The sequence below is a fragment of the Carassius auratus genome, chromosome 30 (genome assembly GCF_003368295.1).
Source record: "Carassius auratus strain Wakin chromosome 30, ASM336829v1, whole genome shotgun sequence".
In the NCBI taxonomy this organism is placed as follows: Eukaryota; Metazoa; Chordata; class Actinopteri; order Cypriniformes; family Cyprinidae; genus Carassius; species Carassius auratus.
The window spans coordinates 6686387-6707071 of record NC_039272.1 but is presented as its reverse complement, the minus strand read 5'-3'; the positions used below and the strand labels follow the sequence as shown (position 1 = coordinate 6707071).

The following is a 20685-nucleotide window of genomic DNA, read 5'->3' as shown; positions in this document are numbered from 1 at the left end:
TATATATATATATGAGGACATTATTGTTTTATATATATTTGCATATATATAGCTATATATATATATATATATATATATATATGAGGACATTATTGTTTTATATATATTTGCATATATATAGCTATATATATATATATATATATATATATATATATATATATATATGTGTGTGTGTGTGTGTGTGTGTGTGTGTGTGTGTGCATATATATAAATTTCGAATAAAAAAAAAGAATATATAGGCCTATATATATATATATATATATATATATATATATATATATATATATATATATATATATTTATATAGGCCTATATATTCTTTTTTTTAATTCGAAATTTATATATATGCAAATAAAGGTCGGTTATAAAGTTATAAAGCCATGTGAAAGGGTATCCTCGTGTCGAAAGAATAGTAAAATAAATAAAGATATTTAATGAGTGATGAGTGAAAATGGCAATAAATGTCGGTCGGCTTTTAAGTGTACTGATACACTTATTAGTAGGCTAACACAAAACACGAAATAAACATATTTCAAGCCTTCGTGGCTTTTTAATCCAGATTCTGTCAGTCACTATTATCTTTAATTAGTCTGTCAGGTGTTCAACACTAAACATCATCTCTAGTAGCCTACATTTCTGTACTTCTTTAAACAAAAAACCTTCTATAAAAACTACAGCGTTCTCAGGCTTCCATCATTTCCGCTTGCGACATCGAGGCGCGTCTTGCTCCGAAGGTCCGTCGCGCAACCAAGCGCAATGTTGAGTTCCGCACTTTTGGGCGCAGTCAAATATGCCTTGGTGCAAATGCGGAGCTACAGACAAGCTCGTCCGAGAGTTATTACGTACTAGATCCGCTGCAAGGTCGGAGTTTGTGTATACATGTGTGACATGACGTCTGTATATTGAGTCGGTGTAGCTCTAATATACGCAGAGAACGCAGTAGAGATGGAGGCAGCTGTTGCACTGGAGGCCAGCAGACATACGCTTTTATTACTGTGTTTGTATTTCATTAATCATCACAGATGAATGAACAAGCATGTCTTTTATCTGTAATAAATGTATTCGGACTGCTCACTTTATGACTTGATAGCCAGCAGTAGATTATTAAACCTACTAAATCTGTCTTAGAAATAGATGTAAGGTTAACATCTAGGTGTTTAATAATTTAAATGTGTTCAGCATGAATCAGAGCATGACATTTACATTTAATCATTTAGCAATTTAGCAGACGCTTATCCAAAAGCGACTTACAAATGAGAACAATAGAAGCAATCAGATCAACAAGAGAACAACAACAGTATTCAAGTGCCATGATAAGTCTTAGCATGAGATTTGGTTTTATGTGTTCTGATTTTTTTTAACATTGTCACTTCTTTGCTGTCTGTGGTAGACAAAACCAAAACACTTATTTGTTCTTTCTGTTTCAGGAACAAGATGATGAAAAACTGGGGTGTGATTGGTGGAGTAGCTGCTGCCATGGCTGCTGGAGTCTATGTATTATGGGGCCCAATTTCAGACAGGAAGAAAAAGAGAAAAAGTGAGTTGTCGGATTTCTTTGAGATTTAAAATCTTAGAACAAGTTTAAAGTCGCCCTGAAATTAAACTTTTATGAAATATAGAAGCAGTGTTTATTGTTATTTTATTTATCCATGCAATCGATATCTTTCGGCGCTCTAAGGGTTAATAAACAGAGCTGCGTACGTCTTGCGGAAGAACATTGTAGCCGGCGCTACTTCTCTCTGTTTACGTCTACGACGAATCACGCATGTGCTCCGCATTCCTACTTACCCTAACCAGTCTAAAATAGTCCGAATATAAACAAGTATTATAGATGTACCGTAGTGATTCAGGACAAGCCAAAAGCACAGTTTGGAAATTTAGAACACAAAAAAAGTTTTGGATTGCAGCTAAATAATTTTAAACATTAACTTCCTCTGCTCCTTGAGATTACATCTCTTCTCTGATGTTACAGCAAATATTTTTTTTATTTCACGTGCCTGTTTGCCAGAATAGAAAAAACAACAACAAATTTTCCTCGACTTTTCAAAGGGGGGAAAATCAGTTTTGTCCAGGTTTCTTTAATTTAGTGCCCAAGTAATAAAACCAAAAACATAGTATTATAAATGTAGATGCATTTTAATTTGCTAGTTTTGCAATGTTAATAACTGTTAATCAATGCCTCTTCAGTCTTTATAAAGATTAATTTCTCAGTGATCTTAGTGTACATGTAAGGAACTGTATCTTGTTACACAGATGGCACGTCATGAATTTGCTTTTCACAAATGAATATATTCCTTTTTATGAAAGCAAAAAGACTCAAGGCTGTGTTGTATTCGAAACAGAGATTGCAGGTGTGTTTTGACTATTCATTGCTTAAATGTATTATTTCTCTCACAGATATGGTTGTTGGTATACTTAATAATAGCAATATTATGATGTATTATTGTTTTTATTATTAAATGTGGGATTTCTCTCACAGGAATGGTTCCTGGTCTGCTTAATCTGGGGAACACGTGCTTTATGAACTCACTTCTCCAGGGCCTGGCAGCGTGTCCTTCCTTCATCAGATGGCTTGAAGACTTTACAAGCGAAAGCAGCGTCCATCCAGAGAGAACGGATAAAGAGACTCATCTGTCCAGCTCTCTGATTCAGTTACTTAAAGGTTATTTCCCATTCAGGCAGTTAGCACAAATGCAGAAAATGTTAATGCATGCTAACAGCGTGAGCTCTCCTTCTTCCCTCCTTTATACAGCCCTGTCAAGTCATGATCCCGGAGAAGATGATGTTTTAGATGCGGGAGGCCTCTTAGAAGCTCTCAGGCTTTACAGATGGCACATTAGCTCCTTCGAGGAACAGGTGGGGTGTTCTCAAAGACAATGCAGTTGCAGCTTTTTCAGAATTGTATTTAGAAAAGTTCACCTAAAATGCACAATGTACTCTCACTTTTTGGCATCCTTAGCACAATGTTGGATTTTTCATTAGTTCATTAACATAAAAATGACTAGTACTTTCACATGTTCTCTTCAGGATGCTCATGAGCTCTTTCATGTCCTCACATCTTCATTAGAGGAGGAACAGGAACACCAGCCCAGAGTCGCTCATCTGTTCGACATGCAAACACTGGAGGTAAACACCAGCGGTCACTTTTAATGCAGTGTTAGAACCCAAAAGATAGTTGGGAAACTAAACAGTTAATACATAGACATTCTCTAATGTTAACGCTTTCAGAAATCTGTGGAGTCAAAAGAAATAAACGTTAGCTGCAGAAGTGGAGGTAAATGAAGACTTCATTCTTTAAACACTAAACACCACTTTTTTTGCCATTTAGTAATATTATCTTTTTCTTATTCAGGCCCATTACATCCTATTCAAAGTTTATGGAGGACTCGGCACCCTTTTCATGGGCGGTTAACTAGTTATATGGCTTGTAAACGCTGTGAGCGACAGGTGATCTTTTTTAAACCAATATTAATCAGTCTACAGCATTTTATTGCAAGAATGGAATTGTTAAGCCTGTCTGTTTTTTAATTTCAGAATCCTGTGCACTATGATTCTTTCGACAGCTTGTCTCTTCCTATCCCGTCAGTACAGTGGGTAAGTTAACTTGTTCTGTAATGAACTATCACATGTACTTAATGTAGAAGGCTAACCTACACATTAAAATATCTTACAGACCAAGATATGTATATAGTTTGCGTCACTTGTATTCACATGTATCAGAGCAGACCAGTTACTTTGGACCAGTGTCTCCAGCATTTCATCTCCTCTGAAACCATCAAGGAAGTGGAGTGTGAAAACTGTACCAAGGTATAATACAAGTTAGTATACTACCATTCCACCTTATTTATTTACTGATATTTCTGAGTCTAACTGAGCGGATTGTCTTTGTAGCAGCAGGCTGGAGAGCTTGTGAATGGAGAAGTCCTTGAGAGTCAAAGGACAACATTTGTCAAGCAGCTGAACTTTGGAAAGGTAGACATGATTGTTTAGACCAGCAAACTTTTCTAATCAAGGACAGACAGTTGACACTCTTCGATAACCTCCTCTTGGTTTGTTTGTGTGTGTGTGTGTGTTTTCACCTTTAGTTGCCTCAGTGCCTCTGCATCCATCTGCAGAGATTGACATGGTCTAAAGAGGGCACTTCCATTAAAAGACAAGAGCATGTTCAGTTTACTGAATATTTGTCTCTGGATCGATACAAACATTGTACAGCTGGTCACAACCTCCAGACCAACAGCAGAACAAACGGGCCCAAAGCTCTCGGAGACCCAAAAGACAGAACCATTGCTAACGGTGTTGGTAAGAGATCATAACTTTTTTTTTTTCTTCAGTGGTTATGGGATGCTGTCATTTTGACCTGTGAATATGGATTTGCTCTATTTAAAATAAAATCAATCAAATATCCTTGCAATAAATGTGTTATTTTAACAAGAAAATGTTAAATTATTAATGAATTATAGTAGATGTAGAAATAATTATAATCATAATAATTGTTGTTTCGATTTTTATTATGATTTTTCCTTTATTCTATATAATATTAAAATTATAAAAATCTGCTAATTGAATAAATGTAAAATATAATATGTTGATTAATAATAATAATAATAATCATAAAATATAATTAATAGAATATAAAAAAATCTAATGTTTGTTTTTCAGTGTTTGCGATAAATTTCCATTTCTTTCTCAGATTCAGAACACTGTAACAATAATAAGCCACTGTCCAATGGAACCTTTCCCTCCATCTTTCTGCACTCACCAGGACTGAGCTCACAGCTCAACCTCACTTATGACTACAGGTAGATGCATCCATGCATGCTCTACAGGGAATGTAGTCTATTTCTATTTACTTCATATGGTAACTTACCTTCTTTTCTCCTCCCTCTAGCAGCTCAGAGTATCTCTTCTGCTTGACGGCCGTCCTGGTTCATCATGGAGACATGCACTCCGGACACTTTGTCACTTACCGCCGCTGCCCTGCAGCTCCCTGTGGAGCGTCTGCTTTTAGCTCCCAGTGGCTCTGGGTGTCTGATGATTTTGTAAGGAAAGCCAGTCTCCAGGAGGCGCTCTCCTCCAGCGCATATCTGCTCTTTTACGAACGAGTGCGAAGGCTTGGGCTGAGGGTGGAAGAGTAGTGTCTCAGCTGACCCGTGTAATTTATTCTTAATTCAAAGCTAGAGCGATAATCCTCATTTCTCTCCATTCCAGGCCATGCTACTATGGCCGAGTGCAACTGTGCATCCCTGTGCATGCAGTGTGGTGCACATGTTGTTTCTGATCACTCTTTGTGACACAGAGAGAACTCTGTATATCATAATTTCAACCTTAATCTTGCTCGGCATCTATGGCAGTTGTTGTATTAGAAAACCACTTGTTATCTGAGCATAAGAATGATGCCAGTCACGAGTAGCACCTTGCTGTCACTGACATAGAGATTCACACAGATTTTAACCGTTTTTTCTTTTGTTTTTTTTTGTGGAAAAACTCTACCTTTCACGATATTTTGTTGCAGTTTGACCTAGAATCGTTGCTTAGCTAATTAAGATAATGATCTATTAGAAGTACATTTGACATGGTTTATCATGCTTTTTTTTCATTAATAATGTGTCTTTATCAATGAATTATTTATTGTTAATAATAATATATTTATACAATTTGCATATAAAGTTATTTTGTAAGATGTAAAAATTGCTGTTTTTTTTTTTCATAAAGGGAGAATGTAAAATCATGGGATGTATCCTCAAGTGTTGCATGTCTACATGTGGATCATGCGCCTGTTTCATAAAACAAGCTTACCAAATAAGTTAGGTTTATTTCAGCTAGTCTTGACTTATTGTCAGTTGATTTGGTTCAAAACTGAGATAAGCCTGGCTTGTTCGGTAGACTTGTTTTATGAAACAGCCCCCAGGTTTCCTATGAATCCTGTGTTTTTGTAGTATAATGGTCATATCCCATGTCATTTTATATTTAGTTAATACTTTGATGGGAATCCTAGCAACAATAGGGGATGCAATCCATTTTCTAAATCCTGCGTATTTACCAAATAGATTTTCTGCTGACATAAATATTTCAGTATACATCCATTTCCAGTGTTATTCTGTAAATTCCTTGTTATATGTTGATTGTACATGATGTTATTTACACAAGTGTATATTTTTATGATATTAGTGTGTATGATTGTGTGGAGGAATATTTTTTTCACAATTAAATTAAAAGAATTCTGCAATAGTAATGTTTTCATTTTTTTCTACAGCTTCACATGTTTATATCATAGCTTAATTAATCAATTATTTAATTCATGCTGATGTTTAATTCGGGGTGAGTAAATTACGAGATGTTCTGTCCCTTTAAGAATTGGTCTAGCTTGTCTCTTTAAGAGACAGCGCGTGGAATGTAGGGCGTGGTCATGTAGAAGTAAGCCAATAGGATTACCTCTGTTCTATGACGTTCACGTTCAGAGCACGCACGCTACGTTCGACCCTCCTCGGTAAAGATTTGCACTTTGTTAAAAAACACGGATCTCTAATGAACCAAGTGCACGGACATTGTACTTAGTAAACTAAACTGAAGATGCCAGCGCAAAGTGTACTTATAAGAGATTCCTCTTTTCTGACGAGGGCACTGCAGCAGTACTTGAGTTTGTTAAAGAAATATCCAATCCTTACCAAATCGGTTACGAGGTCAGTTTACGTTTTTGTTAAAGCTAACGTTAGTTGGCTAGCTGTAGATTTTTTATTTTTTTTTCTGGAAAATTCACTTAACGTTAGGTTTAATGAAAGCTGATCGTAATATAATAGACTTAGTTGAACCACCAATCAATTATTATAAATTAACAATACTACATCTACTTTTAATTCTGCTTGCAGTAGAATTAGTAGAGTAGAATTAATTTTGTTTCTTATTGTTATGCTCAAAACAATAGAACACAAACAAAAAAAATCTAATATACCAGCAGCTTATTGTCATTTCACAAAATTCTTAAAAGGAGGTTTTTTCCTTGTTAATCAGAATCTCTTGTTGGTTCTGATCATGGTAGAAATAATTTCTTCTAGTTAGTAAATTTACACCTATGAATTGTGAAATCTATCCAATGTAAGATAATGGTAATTAACACTCAATCTTATATTAATACAGTTATTATGTATTAATTATTTATTTAATTATTGCATACTTTAATATATCAGGGAAACAGTAAATCAGTGAGTACATAATTTAATAATAATAATGAAATATGAAAAAGGTTTTGTTAACATAATATGTGAGCGCATACTGTGTATATTTATTACATATATATAAATATACTGAACATACTGGTAAAAAAATTACAGCCTTAAGGCACTTTGGATAAACTCGCTTTGGATAAAAGCATCTGCTAAATGCATAACATTATATATATATATATATATATATATATATATATATATATATATATAAATATATATATATATATATATATATATATATATATAAAATATATATATATATATATATATATATATATATATATATATATGACAGCACTATAATATTTATATAATTAATAACTACAAATAATGTTTAATTTTATACATTAGTTTAACTTGAAAATATACCATTTAAAAATATATTAATATTTAATATAATATCACTAAACAATAAGCTAAATAAAAATAAAAAAAACTTATTAATAAAATGATTTGTAGTAGTAGCAGTCATATATAAAGATATCCTTTATCCATTACTTTTTTTTATTTTTAGCTTAAGCCATGAAGGACTTTGCACTGTTTTTCTATTGGTTGTTTGGGAGGGTGGGGAAATCAAGTCCTGTTAAAAGTAACCAAGTCCCGTTAAAAGTAACACTAGCTTTTGGACCAAACACAGAAAGACATGTATCTAAATCTTTAGATGCAAGGCCATGTGGGTTCAATGATACAATGACAGTTTTGTTCTTTCTTGCAGTGGTATTCTCTCTGCTTTGGGAAATCTGCTGTCTCAAGCTTTGGAGTACAGGAAAAGCAACAAAGAAAATAGCCCAAAAAAGAAAATCAATGTTCTGGGACCCTTACACTTTGCAGTATTTGGGTAGAGTGGCAACGCATTTCAATTACATACACCCCCTAATCGTGTAAAATATATATTTTATTTAAATATTTCAAAGACTACGCATACATTTCACATTACACATAAAAATAATAGCAGGATTGTTAAATGACTTACAAATGTCTCTTTTTAATGGTTCTTTTTCAGACTTTTTATCACAGGTCCAGTCAGTCATTACTTCTACCATCTCCTGGAGGTGCTGTTTCCAAACACGGTCCCATACTGCCTGATCAAGCGCCTGCTGCTGGAACGTCTTATATTCGCTCCTGCTTTCCTCTTGCTCTTTTATGTGGTTATGAATGCTTTGGAGGTAATGTTTCATTACAGCTGGACGATGTTGTGAAATGAATCATGGTTTGTACTTTGTTGTATGGAAAAATATGCTTTCTTAAAAAAAACAGCACAACAATTTTACCTGATTTCTTCGTGTGTTTACACTTACCTCATATTCTGGGAATACCTCTCTATATGCAACTTTGTTGTTACTGACACATTGTTCTACCATTTACTGTCAAGCATGGAGAAGTTGGTAGTAAGTGCATTATATTGTAATGAGAGGAATGGAAATGCACATTAATAACATCTCTATGATATCCAGAAAATAATGCAAATGTGATCTTTGCAGGGCAAGAGTCTCGCAGATGTTCAAAACAAACTTAAAACAAGTTTCTGGCCTGCGATGAAGATGAACTGGAAAGTTTGGACCCCGATTCAGTTCATCAATATCAACTATGTACCTGTACAGGTAGGTGAAAGAACATTCCAACAGTCCTCTCTTCCAAATTGCATAAGGTTTCTCTAAACAATTATCTCATTTTCTTCGCACAGTTTCGAGTGCTGTTTGCAAACCTGGTTGCTTTATTCTGGTACGCCTATCTAGCCTCGGTCAGGAAATGAAAGCACAAAACCGGCTACAGCAGGCCTTGGTTGAATCCAGTTTGTGCCTTTAATGGACTGCTGCGCATCGGATACGTTTTAAATGTCTTCCAGTAAAACTGACGGGGAATATTGCTCGGTTTCAGGAAAATAACTTGTGATGTGGATCAGTAATGAGATTTTACTGCTACTTGCACTGACGGTTAATGAATTGTTGATGTTTTATGAATCATTTAAGAAAAAAATCTGCTTGTGGAAGCACCTGACAATAATGTCATTACTTAGAATATATTGAGCACAAAATTATTTTAGCAGTTACTAATGCTAGAGTTATTATCTTCACTGTGAGTTGATGTACATATATAGCAATGGTCTTGCTAATATACTTTGTATAATTTCATAGCCTGATAGATGCATACAATATTGTTTTAATGCACTTGGTTTAAAATAATTACCAGCACACACACCAATAAAAAATGTATTACAAATATTATTTCACCTAATAATATGATTTAAAGGCTCTTTACTGTTTGCCAGTGTTTTAAAGAGGGTTATTTTGTTGTATTTAAAATGTGAAGGGCACATTTCACTCTGCATTTATAGCAGATCTAATGTTAAGAAATAAAATATACTTATTCCTTTTTTTGTTATAAAAATGAAGTTGTCTCTTTCACAAACACACAATCAGTTTTAAATATTCATGATTGTTTTAAACTTACCCCCGGGCTTGGTTTCCTTTCCAGTGATTATTCAGCAACTTTCTGTTTCCATACTTCAGAAAAGCAGCGATTATAACAGGCCATAAACATGATGCAATGTTCCCCAAAGAACCTCTCGGTGAATAGATCACAAAAGATTTATTTTATATTAATCAAGAATCACTTTGACTTTAGATTTGTTGGCAACGAAAACGAAAAGGTGTTTTTTTTATCCTTTTTTATGACTATGAGTGAAAATTTTGATAAAATATTTGTTTACATAGAGCTATGTTTTCCTCAAATTGTAAGATCAGTAATTAAAGTATTAATATGAGCTATAGATATTTCTTATCTTATTTTATGTTTTTTCTTTGAAGAACCAGGGATCCGTTTTGGAAAACCTGGATATATGAGGTATTCTAAGTATGAAAGTGATTTACAGACCTGGATGTCATGTAAATTACAGTAATTAACGTCTACTTTCTTTTTCTTCATAAAGAATTAGCATTTGCTATAGTTATGTCAGGCTTTTTGGGAAAACGTATTCAGTAATTCACAAAAACGTGAGAACCACAGAACAAAAAACTGGAACTTTCTTCAAATGATTTGAGTTTTTATTATTATAGTTACAGTGAAAGAACATTCATCATGATCAAAGATACAGTTATATACAATGGAATTATCCTCATGAGTTCTGAAGAGGGTTGGGCTACACTTTATTTTAAGGTGTCCTTTTTACACTGGTGTACTGAGTAATATTGATAAACTACATGTACATATGGTTAAGGTTAGGATTAGGGTTGACTTGGGGATACTTGCATGTAATTATGCAGAATTTACTGTTATTATAATAGTCAGTACATGTAACAAGGACACCTGAATGTGTTCCCCTGAAGACATCTGCAGATAAATAGCCAACAATGGAATTGCATGAGTTCTTAAGACATGAAGAAAAAACTCACAATTTTAACATCGAGTATCATATTTAGCTACATCATTAACAAATCTAAAGAGAACAATTTTTTGTCCTTTTCAAGAACAGTTTTTAGTCCTTTTTGCACACATTCACCCGATCATCCTCCTCGCAGACGGAGAGTCATGTGAATGCTGCTTCCTGAGCTGATGTCGTATTCCTGCAACTTTCTGCCGGACTCCAGCTGTCTTCCGTTGAAAATCAGTCTCTGCTGGTCCACGGGGACTCTCTCTTTGCGGTAGATCTTAGCCTGGAGCTGATCTACGGTCTCATTGATATCCACTTCATACGTCCCGGTCTGGCCCTTCTCATTCCTGACGAACACTTGGAAAGGTCCGGGGTTGGTGATGAGCAGACTGACCACTGATCCAGAGTGCAGACCGTAACTGCTGAGGGTTCGAGACTCATCCTCAAGGCTGATACGCGAACCGTTATCGGCAGACAGCTTCTGTTTGTAAGAAGGTTCTCCGATGATCTGAGAGATGAGTTTCTTCAGTTCACCAACTGTGGCTCCACCGCTCACTTCCAGACGCTTCACATCTCCACTCAGCAGTCTTATTATCAGCTCCATCACCTTTCAGATGAGATTAAATATAAAAGAATTAAAAACTGACAACTACAGCACCATTTAGTTACTTAAAACTGGAGTTAATGTTAATGCTCAATATTTTCATAGGTATGCGGCTCACCTGTCTGGTTGTTTAAATGCTTCGCTGAATATGGCTTTCGCTGAATGTTATCTTCAATAAGTCTTGTAAGATAATGTGCCTCTGGTGAGCAAAGGTATGAATATATAAAGCGTCATCTCAAGCCCCGCCTCCAAACAAAACAATGTTTCCTTTTCAAAAACTTGCTCAGTCACTTTCGGTTTCCATTCTCAGCAAATCGCTGATGTAAGTCCTGATAAATCATTGATCAACAGGATGTTCAGTGCAAAAACTAAAACAAAAAAAAATATTATTATTAATAATAATAATAAAATCAAATATGAAATATTAATTTATCCATTCATTCATTCTTTTATTTATTTATTTATAAATCTCCTTTAGCTGAATTTACGCAGCCAGCCATCTGTGGGTCCTAAAACACTGTAAAAGTAGAAATAACATTTAAAGAACGTTCAGTAGGCCTATTGGTTCCCTGCAGGTAATTACAAATAATAATAATAATAATAATAATAATAATAATAATAATAAACCTTCTTGCAATGTTCTGTTTACCCGCAGATAATTTTCTAACTTGGATGCAAAACAAACAAACATGCTAAATATAACAAACAATAAAACCAAAAATTATTCATAAATAAATAACCTGTAGGAACCAAATGAACGCTTGGGGAACGTTCTGTTTTGTATCTTATCGCTATCCCATATTTGTTTTCTGTAATCTACATTAAAATCAGCATAGGCCTATTTATATGCTGTTCATAGTTAGCCTTAGTTTATAACTAAGGTAAAAAAATGTAAAATAAATAAAAGAAAAGAAAAAAACAGTCACCTTCTTGAGAGTTTCATTCACACATAACAGGGAATCAGAGATCTTTGGAATGTTAGAATGTTCCACCTGCAGATTGGGGAAATCCAGGTAAAGTGAAGCACGTCATACAGAGTGAATACACCTCCATTTGTGTCTACACTGCAGTTCAAGGTCACAGTTTTGTTTTCTGTTCTGGTGTCAGTTATGCCTGCTGTCCATCCATTATATGATAAAGTCTAATCAGTTCCACCTGAGACGTGGCAATCTCGTTTCTGGACTAATTATAGTATGAACAGTGTTTGTGTTTACTGCCCAGGATGAGCTTATCCTTCACTAAATATTCTGAAGACACTTTTGAAGTTAAAGAAGTATATATGGCTACAAAGTTAAAATAAAAGTTCCTTTACCAAGGAACTATTCTGAATTATTTAACATAAGAGGCAATTAATATATGTTTGGGTGCAATTTTTGTCAGTTTTGTCACAAAATGTGTATTTGTTACTAAAACTATTTCGTTCGCTTGCAGAAGTTCCTGACAATGATGTCAGGGTTTTGATTGCTGTATTTGATTAATTAAAATATATTGAGCACAAAATAATGTAAGCGGTTACTTATACTGCTGTTAACTTCACTGTGAGTTGATGTACATAAATAGCAATGGTCTTGGTGATTATTTTGTGTAATTTCATAGCCCGATAAATGCATACAATGTTGTTTTTATGACGCTTGGTTTAAAATAATTACCAGCACACACACCAATAAAACATGTATAAAATAAAATAACATTTATATAATATTATGATTTAAAGGCTCTTTACTGTTTGCCAGTGTTTTGAAGAGTGTTATATTATTCTGTTTAATATGTGAAGGGCACATTTCACACTGCATTTATAGCAGCTTTAATGTTAAGAAATAAAATATACTTATTACTTTTTTGTTGGAAAAATGAAGTTGTCTCTTTCACAAACACACAATCAGTTTTAAATATTCATTATTGTTTTGAACTCACCCCTTTGCTGAGTTTCCTTTCCAGGGATTATTCAGCAACTTCCTGTTTCCATACTTCAGAAAAGCAGCGATTATAAACATGATGCAAGATACAAACTTGGTGTGTTTTATTTGTGTAATGTCCATTGCAATTATACTCAATAATAAAGGTTCTAAGCATGAGTTTTGAAGTGAAGTGACATTCGGCCAGGATTCATGCTCTGCTTTTAACCCATCCAAAGTGCACACACACACACAGTGAACACACAGCCGGAGCAGTGGGCAACAGTTGGGGGTTCAGTGCCTTGCTCAAGGGCACCTCAGTCGTGGTATTGAAGGTGGAGAGAACACTGTACATGCACTCCACCCACAATTCCTGCCGGCTCGAGACTCAAACTCACAACTCTTCGATTGCAAGTCCGACTCTCTAACCATTAGGCCACTACTTCCCTTTTCACAGTGATGCCATAGAAAAGAACCATATTTGCTTCCCCAAACAACCTTTCGGTGAACAGATCATTAAATAATTATTTTATAATAATCCTGATTCACGCTGACTTTAGATTAGTTGGCAACGAAAAACAAAAAGGTGTTTCATTGACAGCTGCTTACACAGCTTTCATTTTTCATTCTGCTCTTGAGTGAATCATTGGTAAGAGGGTTTTCCCCATGATCACATGACGAGGGAAACCCAGGTGATCCAGACACACCCTACAGAGAGACACACACCCTCTAGAGCTGAACTTATGCAGCGTATCAGTCTGAGAAGACTCAACACTTTCCATTCATTATCATGTGTCTTATACCACGTTATGTGTTTGCTTTCTGGAGACATGGTACCCATATGACTATGTGTGAAAATTGTGATGAAATATTTGTTTACATAGAGCTATGTTTTCCTTATATTGCAAGATTAGTAATTCAAGTTTTAATAGCATTTACTATAGTTATGTCAGGCTTTTTGGGAAAACTTATTCAGTAATTCACAAAAACATGAGAACCACAGAACAAAAAAACTGGAACTTTCTTCAAATGATTGGAGTTTTTATTATTATAGTCACAGTGAAAGATCATTCATCATGATCAAAGATACAGTTATATACAATGGAATTATCCTCATGAGTTCTGAAGAGGGTTGGGCTACACTTTATTTTAAGGTGTCCTTTTTACACTGGTGTACTGAGTAATATTGATTAACTACATGTACATATGGTTAAGGTTAGGATTAGGGTTGACTTGGGGATACTTGCATGTAATTATGCAGAATTTACTGTTATTATAATAGTCAGTACATCTAACATGTAACAAGGACACCTGAATGTGTTCCCCTGAAGACAAGTGCAGATAAATAGCCAACAATGGAATTGCATGAGTTCTTAAGACATGAAGAAAAAACTCACAATTTTAACAGGGAGTATCATATTTAGCTACGTCCTTAACAAATCTAAAGAGAACAATTTTTAGTCCTTTTCGAGAACACTTTTTAGTCCTTTTTGCACACATTCACCCGATCATCCTCCTCGCAGACGGAGAGTCATGTGAATGCTGCTTCCTGAGCTGATGTCGTATTCCTGCAACTTTCTGCCGGACTCCAGCTGTCTTCCGTTGAAAATCAGTCTCTGCTGGTCCACGGGGACTCTCTCTTTGCGGTAGATCTTAGCCTGGAGCTGATCTACGGTCTCATTGATATCCACTTCATACGTCCCGGTCTGGCCCTTCTCATTCCTGACGAACACTTGGAAAGGTCCGGGGTTGGTGATGAGCAGACTGACCACTGATCCAGAGTGCAGACCGTAACTGCTGAGGGTTCGAGACTCATCCTCAAGGCTGATACGCGAACCGTTATCGGCAGACAGCTTCTGTTTGTAAGAAGGTTCTCCGATGATCTGAGAGATGAGTTTCTTCAGTTCACCAACTGTGGCTCCACCGCTCACTTCCAGACGCTTCACATCTCCACTCAGCAGTCTTATTATCAGCTCCATCACCTTTCAGATGAGATTAAATATAAAAGAATTAAAAACTGACAACTACAGCACCATTTAGTTACTTAAAACTGGAGTTAATGTTAATGCTCAATATTTTCATAGGTATGCAGCTTACCTGTCTGGTTGTTTAAATGCTTCGCTGAATATGGCTTTCGCTGAATGTTATCTTCAATAAGTCTTGTAAGATTATGTGCCTCTGGTGAGCAAAAGTATGAATATATAAAGCGTCAGCTCAAGCCCCGCCTCCAAACAAAACAATGTTTCCTTTTCAAAAACTTGCTCAGTCACTTTCGGTTTCCATTCTCACCAAATCGCTGATGTAAGTCCTGAGAAATCATTGATCAACAGGATGTTCAGTGCAAAAAAAAAAAAAAAAAAAAAAAAAAAAAAAAAATATATATATATATATATATATATATATATATATATATATATATATATATATATATATATATATATATATATATATATATATATATAATAATAATAAAATCAAATATGATATATTAATTTATCCATTAATTCATTCTTTTATTTATTTATTTATAAATCTCCTTTAGCTGAATCTACGCAGCCAGCCATCTGTCGGTCCCAAAACATTCTAAAAATAGAAATAACCTTTAAAGAACGTTCAGTAGGCCTATTGGTTCCCTGCAGGTAATTAATAATAAATAAATAAAATAAAAAAATAAAACCTTCTTGCAATGTTCTGTTTACCCGCAGATAATTTTCTAACTTGGATGCAAAACAAACAAACATGCTAAATATAACAAACAATAAAACCAAAAATTATTAATAAATAAATAACCTGTAGGAACCATATGAACGCTTGGGGAACGTTCTGTTTTGTATCTTATCGCTATCCCCGTTTTTGTTTTCTGTAATCTACATTAAAATCAGCATAGGCCTATAGTTTATACGCTGTTTATAGTTAGCCTATAGTCAGTTTATAACTGCGTATGGTTTAGTCCTTTCCTTCCTTCATCAACCTCATAAACATTCAAATTAACATTAAAAAATAAATGTAACAAAAAAAATAAATTAATCAGTCACCTTCTTGAGAGTTTCATTCACACATAACAGGGAATCAGAGATCTTTGGAATGTGAGAATGTTCCACCTGCTGATTGGGGAAATCCAGGTAAAGTGAAGCACGTCATACAGAGTGAATACACCTCCATTTGTGTCTACACTGCAGTTCAAGGTCACAGTTTTGTTTTCTGTTCTGGTGTCAGTTATGCCTGCTGTCCATCCATTATATGATAAAGTCTAATCAGTTCCACCTGAGACGTGGCAATCTCGTTTCTGTACTAATTATAGTATGAACAGTGTTTGTGTTTACTGTCCTGGATGAGCTTATCCTTCACTAAATATTCTGAAGACACTTTTGACGTTAAAGCAGCATATATGGCTACAAAGTTAAAATAAAAGTTCCTTTACCAAGGAACTATTCTGAATTATTTAACATAAGAGACAATTAATATATGTTTGGGTGCAATCTTTGTCAGTTTTGTCACAAAATGTGTATTTGTTACTAAAACTATTTCGTTCGCTTGCAGAAGTTCCTGACAATGATGTCAGGGTTTTGATTGCTGTATTTGATTAATTAAAATATATTGAGCACAAAATAATTTTAGCGGTTGCTAATACTACTGCTGTTAACTTCACTGTGAGTTGATGTACATAAATAGCAATGGGCTTGCTAATATATTTTGTATAATTTCATAGCCCGATAAATGCATACAATGTTGTTTTATGACGCTTTGTTTAAAATAATTACCAGCACACACACCAAAAAAAAAAAAAAAAAACTGAAAAAAAAAAAAAAAAAAAAAAAAATATATATATATATATATATATATATATATTTTTTTTTTTTTTTTTTCTGTTTTTTTTTTATATATATATAATTCACTTAATATTATGATTTAAAGGCTCTTTACTGTATGCTAGTGTTGTAAAGAGGGTTATATTGCTGTATTTAAAATGTGAAGGGCACATTTCCATTTATAGCAGCTTTAATGTTAAGAAATAAAATATGCTTATTACTTTTTTTGTTGTAAAAATGAAGTTGCATCTTTCACAAACACACAATCAGTTTTAAATATTCATGATTGTTTTAAACTCACCCCCAGGCTTGGTTTCCTTTCCAGTGATTATTCAGCAACTTTCTGTTTCCATACTTCAGAAAAGCAGTGAGTATAACAGAATGATGCAAGATACAAACATACAGGTGTGTACAGAGCTTGAAATCTCATGTACAAGAATTACGTCATAGTGAGATTTAATGTGAAATGTTGTACTTTGTTCCCTAATGCTTCGATTATTATTACTTTTACTATTTTTTATTTAGTTATTTGTGTAACGTCCATTGACTATGCAATTATACTCAACACTCAATAATAAAGGTTCCAAGTGTGAGTTTTCACAGTGATGCCATATAAAACAACCATTTTTGGTTCCCCAAAGAACCTTTCGGTGAACAGATCATTAAATATTTATTTTATAATAATCCTGAATCACGTTGACTTTAGATTAGTTGGCAATGAAAACGAAAAGGTGTTTCATTGACAGCTGCTTACATAGCCTTTATTTTTCATTCTGCTCTTGAGTGAATCATTGGTAAGAGGGTTTTCCCCATGATCACATGACGAGGGAAACCCAGGTGATCCAGACACACCCTACAGAGAGACACACACCCTCTAGAGCTGAACTTATGCAGCGTATCAGTCTGAGAAGACTCAACACTTTCCATTCATTATCATGTGTCTTATACCACGTTATGTGTTTGCTTTCTGGAGACATGGTACCCATATGACTATGTGTGAAAATTGTGATGAAATATGTTTTACTCAAATTGCAAGATCAGTAATTCAAGTATTAATATGAGCTATAGATATTTCTTATCTTATTTTATGTATTTTATTTATGTATTTCAGGGATCCATTTTGCAAACCTGGATATATGAGGTATTCTAAGTAGGAAAGTGATTTACAGACCTGGATGTCATGTAAATTAGAGTAATTAACGTCTACTTTCTTTTTCTTCATAAAGAATTAGCATTTACTATAGTTATGTCAGGCTTTTTGGGAAAACGTATTCACAAAAACATGAGAACCACAAAAAAATAAATACATTTTTTTTTTTTTTTTAAAAGGTCAAAACTGGAACTTTCTTCAAATGATTGGAGTTTTTATTATTATAGTCACAATGAAAGATCATCATGATCAAAGATACAGTTATATACAATGGAATTATCCTCATGAGTTCTGAAGAGGGTTGGGATACAATTTATTTTAAGGTGTCCTTTTTACACTGTAATTATACATTAAAGTAGGCTACTGAGTAATATTGATTAACTACATGTACTTTACTGTAAGGTTAGGATTAGGATTGACTTAGGGTTACTTGCATGTAATTATGCAGAATTTACTGTTATTATAATAGTCAGTACATGTAACAAGGACACCTGAATGTGTTCCCCTGAAGACAAGTGCAGATAAATAGCCAACAATGGAATTGCATGAGTTCTTAAGACATTATGAAGCAAAAAAACTCACAATTTTAACAGCGAGTATCGTATTTAGCTACATCGTTAACAAATCTAAATGGAACATTTTTTTGTCCTTTTCAAGAACAGTTTTTGGTCCTTTTTGCACACATTCGCCCGATCATCCTCCTCGCAGACGGAGAGTCATGTGAATGCTGCTTCCTGAGCTGATGTCGTATTCCTGCAACTTTCTGCCGGACTCCAGCTGTCTTCCGTTGAAAATCAGTCTCTGCTGGTCCACGGGGACTCTCTCTTTGCGGTAGATCTTAGCCTGGAGCTGTTCTACGGTCTCATTGATATCCACTTCATACGTCCCGGTCTGGCCCTTCTCATTCCTGACGAACACTAGGAAAGGTCCGGGGTTGGTGATGAGCAGACTGACCACTGATCCAGAGTGCAGACCGTAACTGCTGAGGGTTCGAGACTCATCCTCAAGGTTGATACGCGAACCGTTATCGGCAGACAGCTTCTGTTTGTAAGAAGGTTCTCCGATGATCTGAGAGATGAGTTTCTTCAGTTCACCAACTGTGGCTCCACCGCTCACTTCCAGACGCTTCACATCTCCACTCAGCAGTCTTATTATCAGCTCCATCACCTTTCAGATGAGATTAAATATAAAAGAATTAAAAACTGACAACTACAGCACCATTTAGTTACTTAAAACTGGAGTTATTGTTAATGCTCAATATTTTCATGGGTATGTGGCTTACCTGTCTGGTTGTTTAAATGCTTCGCTGAATATGGCTTTCGCTGAATGTTATCTTCAATAAGTCTTGTAAGATAATGTGCCTCTGGTGAGCAAAGGTATGAATATATAAAGCGTCAGCTCAAGCCCCGCCTCCAAACAAAACAATGTTTCCTTTTCAAAAACTTGCTCAGTCACTTTCGGTTTCCATTCTCACCAAATCGTCAATTAATAATAAAATCAAATATGAAATATTAATTTATCCATTAATTCATTCTTTTATTTATTTATTTATAAATCTCCTTTAGCTGAATCTACGCAGCCAGCCATCTGTGGGTCCCAAAACATTCTAAAAATAGAAATAACCTTTAAAGAACGTTCAGTAGGCCTATTGGTTCCCTGCAGGTAATTAATAATAAAAAAAATAAATAAAAAAATAAAACCTTCTTGTAATGTTCTGTTTACCCGCAGATAATTTTCTAACTTGGATGCAAAATAAACAAACATGCTAAATATAACAAACAATAAAACCAAAAATTATTAATAAATAAATAACCTGTAGGAACCATATGAACGCTTGGGGAACGTTCTGTTTTGTATCTTATCGCTATCCCATATTTGTTTTCTTTAATCTACATTAAAATCAGCATAGGCCTATAGTTTATACGCTGTTTATAGTTAGCCTATAGTCAGTTTATAACTGCGTATGGTTTAGTCCTTTCCTTCCTTCATCAACCTCATAAACATTCAAATTAACATTAAAAAATAAATGTAACAAAAATAAATTAATCAGTCACCTTCTTGAGAGTTTCATTCACACATAACAGGAAATCAGAGATCTTTGGAATGTTAGAATGTTCCACCTGCAGATTGGGGAAATCCAGGTAAAGTGAAGCACGTCATACAGAGTGAATACACCTCCATTTGTGTCTACACTGCAGTTCAAGGTCACAGTTTTGTTTTCTGTTCTGGTGTCAGTTATGCCTGCTGTCCATCCATTATATGATAAAGTCTAATCAGTTCCACCTGAGACGTGGCAATCTCGTTTCTGGACTAATTATAGTATGAACAGTGTTTGTGTTTACTGTCCAGGATGAGCTTATCCTTCACTAAATATTCTGAAGACACTTTTGAAGTTAAAGAAGTATATATGGCTACAAAGTTAAAATAAAAGTTCCTTTACCAAGGAACTATTCTGAATTATTTAACATAAGAGGCAATTAATATATGTTTGGGTGCAATCTACTTCTTCGTCAGTTTTGTCACAAAATGTGTATTTGTTACTAAAACTATTTCGTTCGCTTGTAGGAGTTCCTGACAATGATGTCATGGTTTTGATTGCTGTATTTGATTAATTAAAATATATTGAGCACAAAA

The 20685-nt window shown here is 34.6% G+C and overlaps 5 protein-coding genes across 8 annotated transcripts; 2 read left to right on the top strand and 3 right to left on the bottom strand.

Annotated features, from left to right (window-relative positions):
* The first annotated feature begins 718 nt into the window (after window positions 1-718).
* LOC113049016 (ubiquitin carboxyl-terminal hydrolase 30-like) lies at window positions 719-6228 on the top strand. Of its 4 annotated transcripts, none has more exons than XM_026211023.1 (13): window positions 719-861; window positions 1428-1537; window positions 2480-2662; window positions 2753-2856; window positions 3028-3126; window positions 3229-3274; window positions 3353-3447; window positions 3535-3594; window positions 3721-3807; window positions 3892-3972; window positions 4086-4299; window positions 4691-4799; window positions 4892-6228. In XM_026211023.1, the coding sequence occupies exons 1-13, from the start codon at window positions 791-793 to the stop codon at window positions 5133-5135; spliced, it is 1503 nt and encodes a 500-aa protein (XP_026066808.1). In that variant the 5' UTR covers window positions 719-790; the 3' UTR covers window positions 5136-6228. The 4 variants fall into 4 exon arrangements, with proteins under 4 accessions (XP_026066808.1, XP_026066807.1, XP_026066811.1 ...); XM_026211022.1 differs by having other exon boundaries at window positions 4889-6228; XM_026211026.1 differs by having other exon boundaries at window positions 741-969; window positions 4889-6228.
* A 228-nt stretch (window positions 6229-6456) lies between these two features.
* Window positions 6457-9458, top strand: LOC113049015 (peroxisomal membrane protein 2). Its single transcript, XM_026211021.1, has 5 exons — window positions 6457-6680; window positions 7939-8061; window positions 8227-8389; window positions 8705-8824; window positions 8908-9458. Exons 1-5 carry the CDS (start codon window positions 6571-6573, stop codon window positions 8974-8976), a joined length of 585 nt encoding a protein of 194 aa, XP_026066806.1. The 5' UTR covers window positions 6457-6570; the 3' UTR covers window positions 8977-9458.
* Window positions 9459-10381: 923 nt separating this feature from the next.
* On the bottom strand, window positions 10382-11455 carry LOC113049008 (polyubiquitin 12). Its single transcript, XM_026211015.1, has 2 exons — window positions 11316-11455; window positions 10382-11200 (listed from the first exon to the last, which is right to left on the bottom strand). The coding sequence occupies exon 2, from the start codon at window positions 11195-11197 to the stop codon at window positions 10727-10729; it is 471 nt and encodes a 156-aa protein (XP_026066800.1). The 5' UTR covers window positions 11198-11200; window positions 11316-11455; the 3' UTR covers window positions 10382-10726.
* On the bottom strand, window positions 10382-15295 carry LOC113049010 (polyubiquitin 12-like). Its single transcript, XM_026211017.1, has 3 exons — window positions 15190-15295; window positions 14404-15074; window positions 10382-10529 (listed from the first exon to the last, which is right to left on the bottom strand). The coding sequence occupies exon 2, from the start codon at window positions 15069-15071 to the stop codon at window positions 14601-14603; it is 471 nt and encodes a 156-aa protein (XP_026066802.1). The 5' UTR covers window positions 15072-15074; window positions 15190-15295; the 3' UTR covers window positions 10382-10529; window positions 14404-14600.
* A 2962-nt stretch (window positions 15296-18257) lies between these two features.
* On the bottom strand, window positions 18258-19495 carry LOC113049011 (polyubiquitin 12-like). Its single transcript, XM_026211018.1, has 2 exons — window positions 19334-19495; window positions 18258-19218 (listed from the first exon to the last, which is right to left on the bottom strand). Exon 2 carries the CDS (start codon window positions 19213-19215, stop codon window positions 18745-18747), a length of 471 nt encoding a protein of 156 aa, XP_026066803.1. The 5' UTR covers window positions 19216-19218; window positions 19334-19495; the 3' UTR covers window positions 18258-18744.
* Between the last annotated feature and the right edge of the window lie 1190 nt (window positions 19496-20685).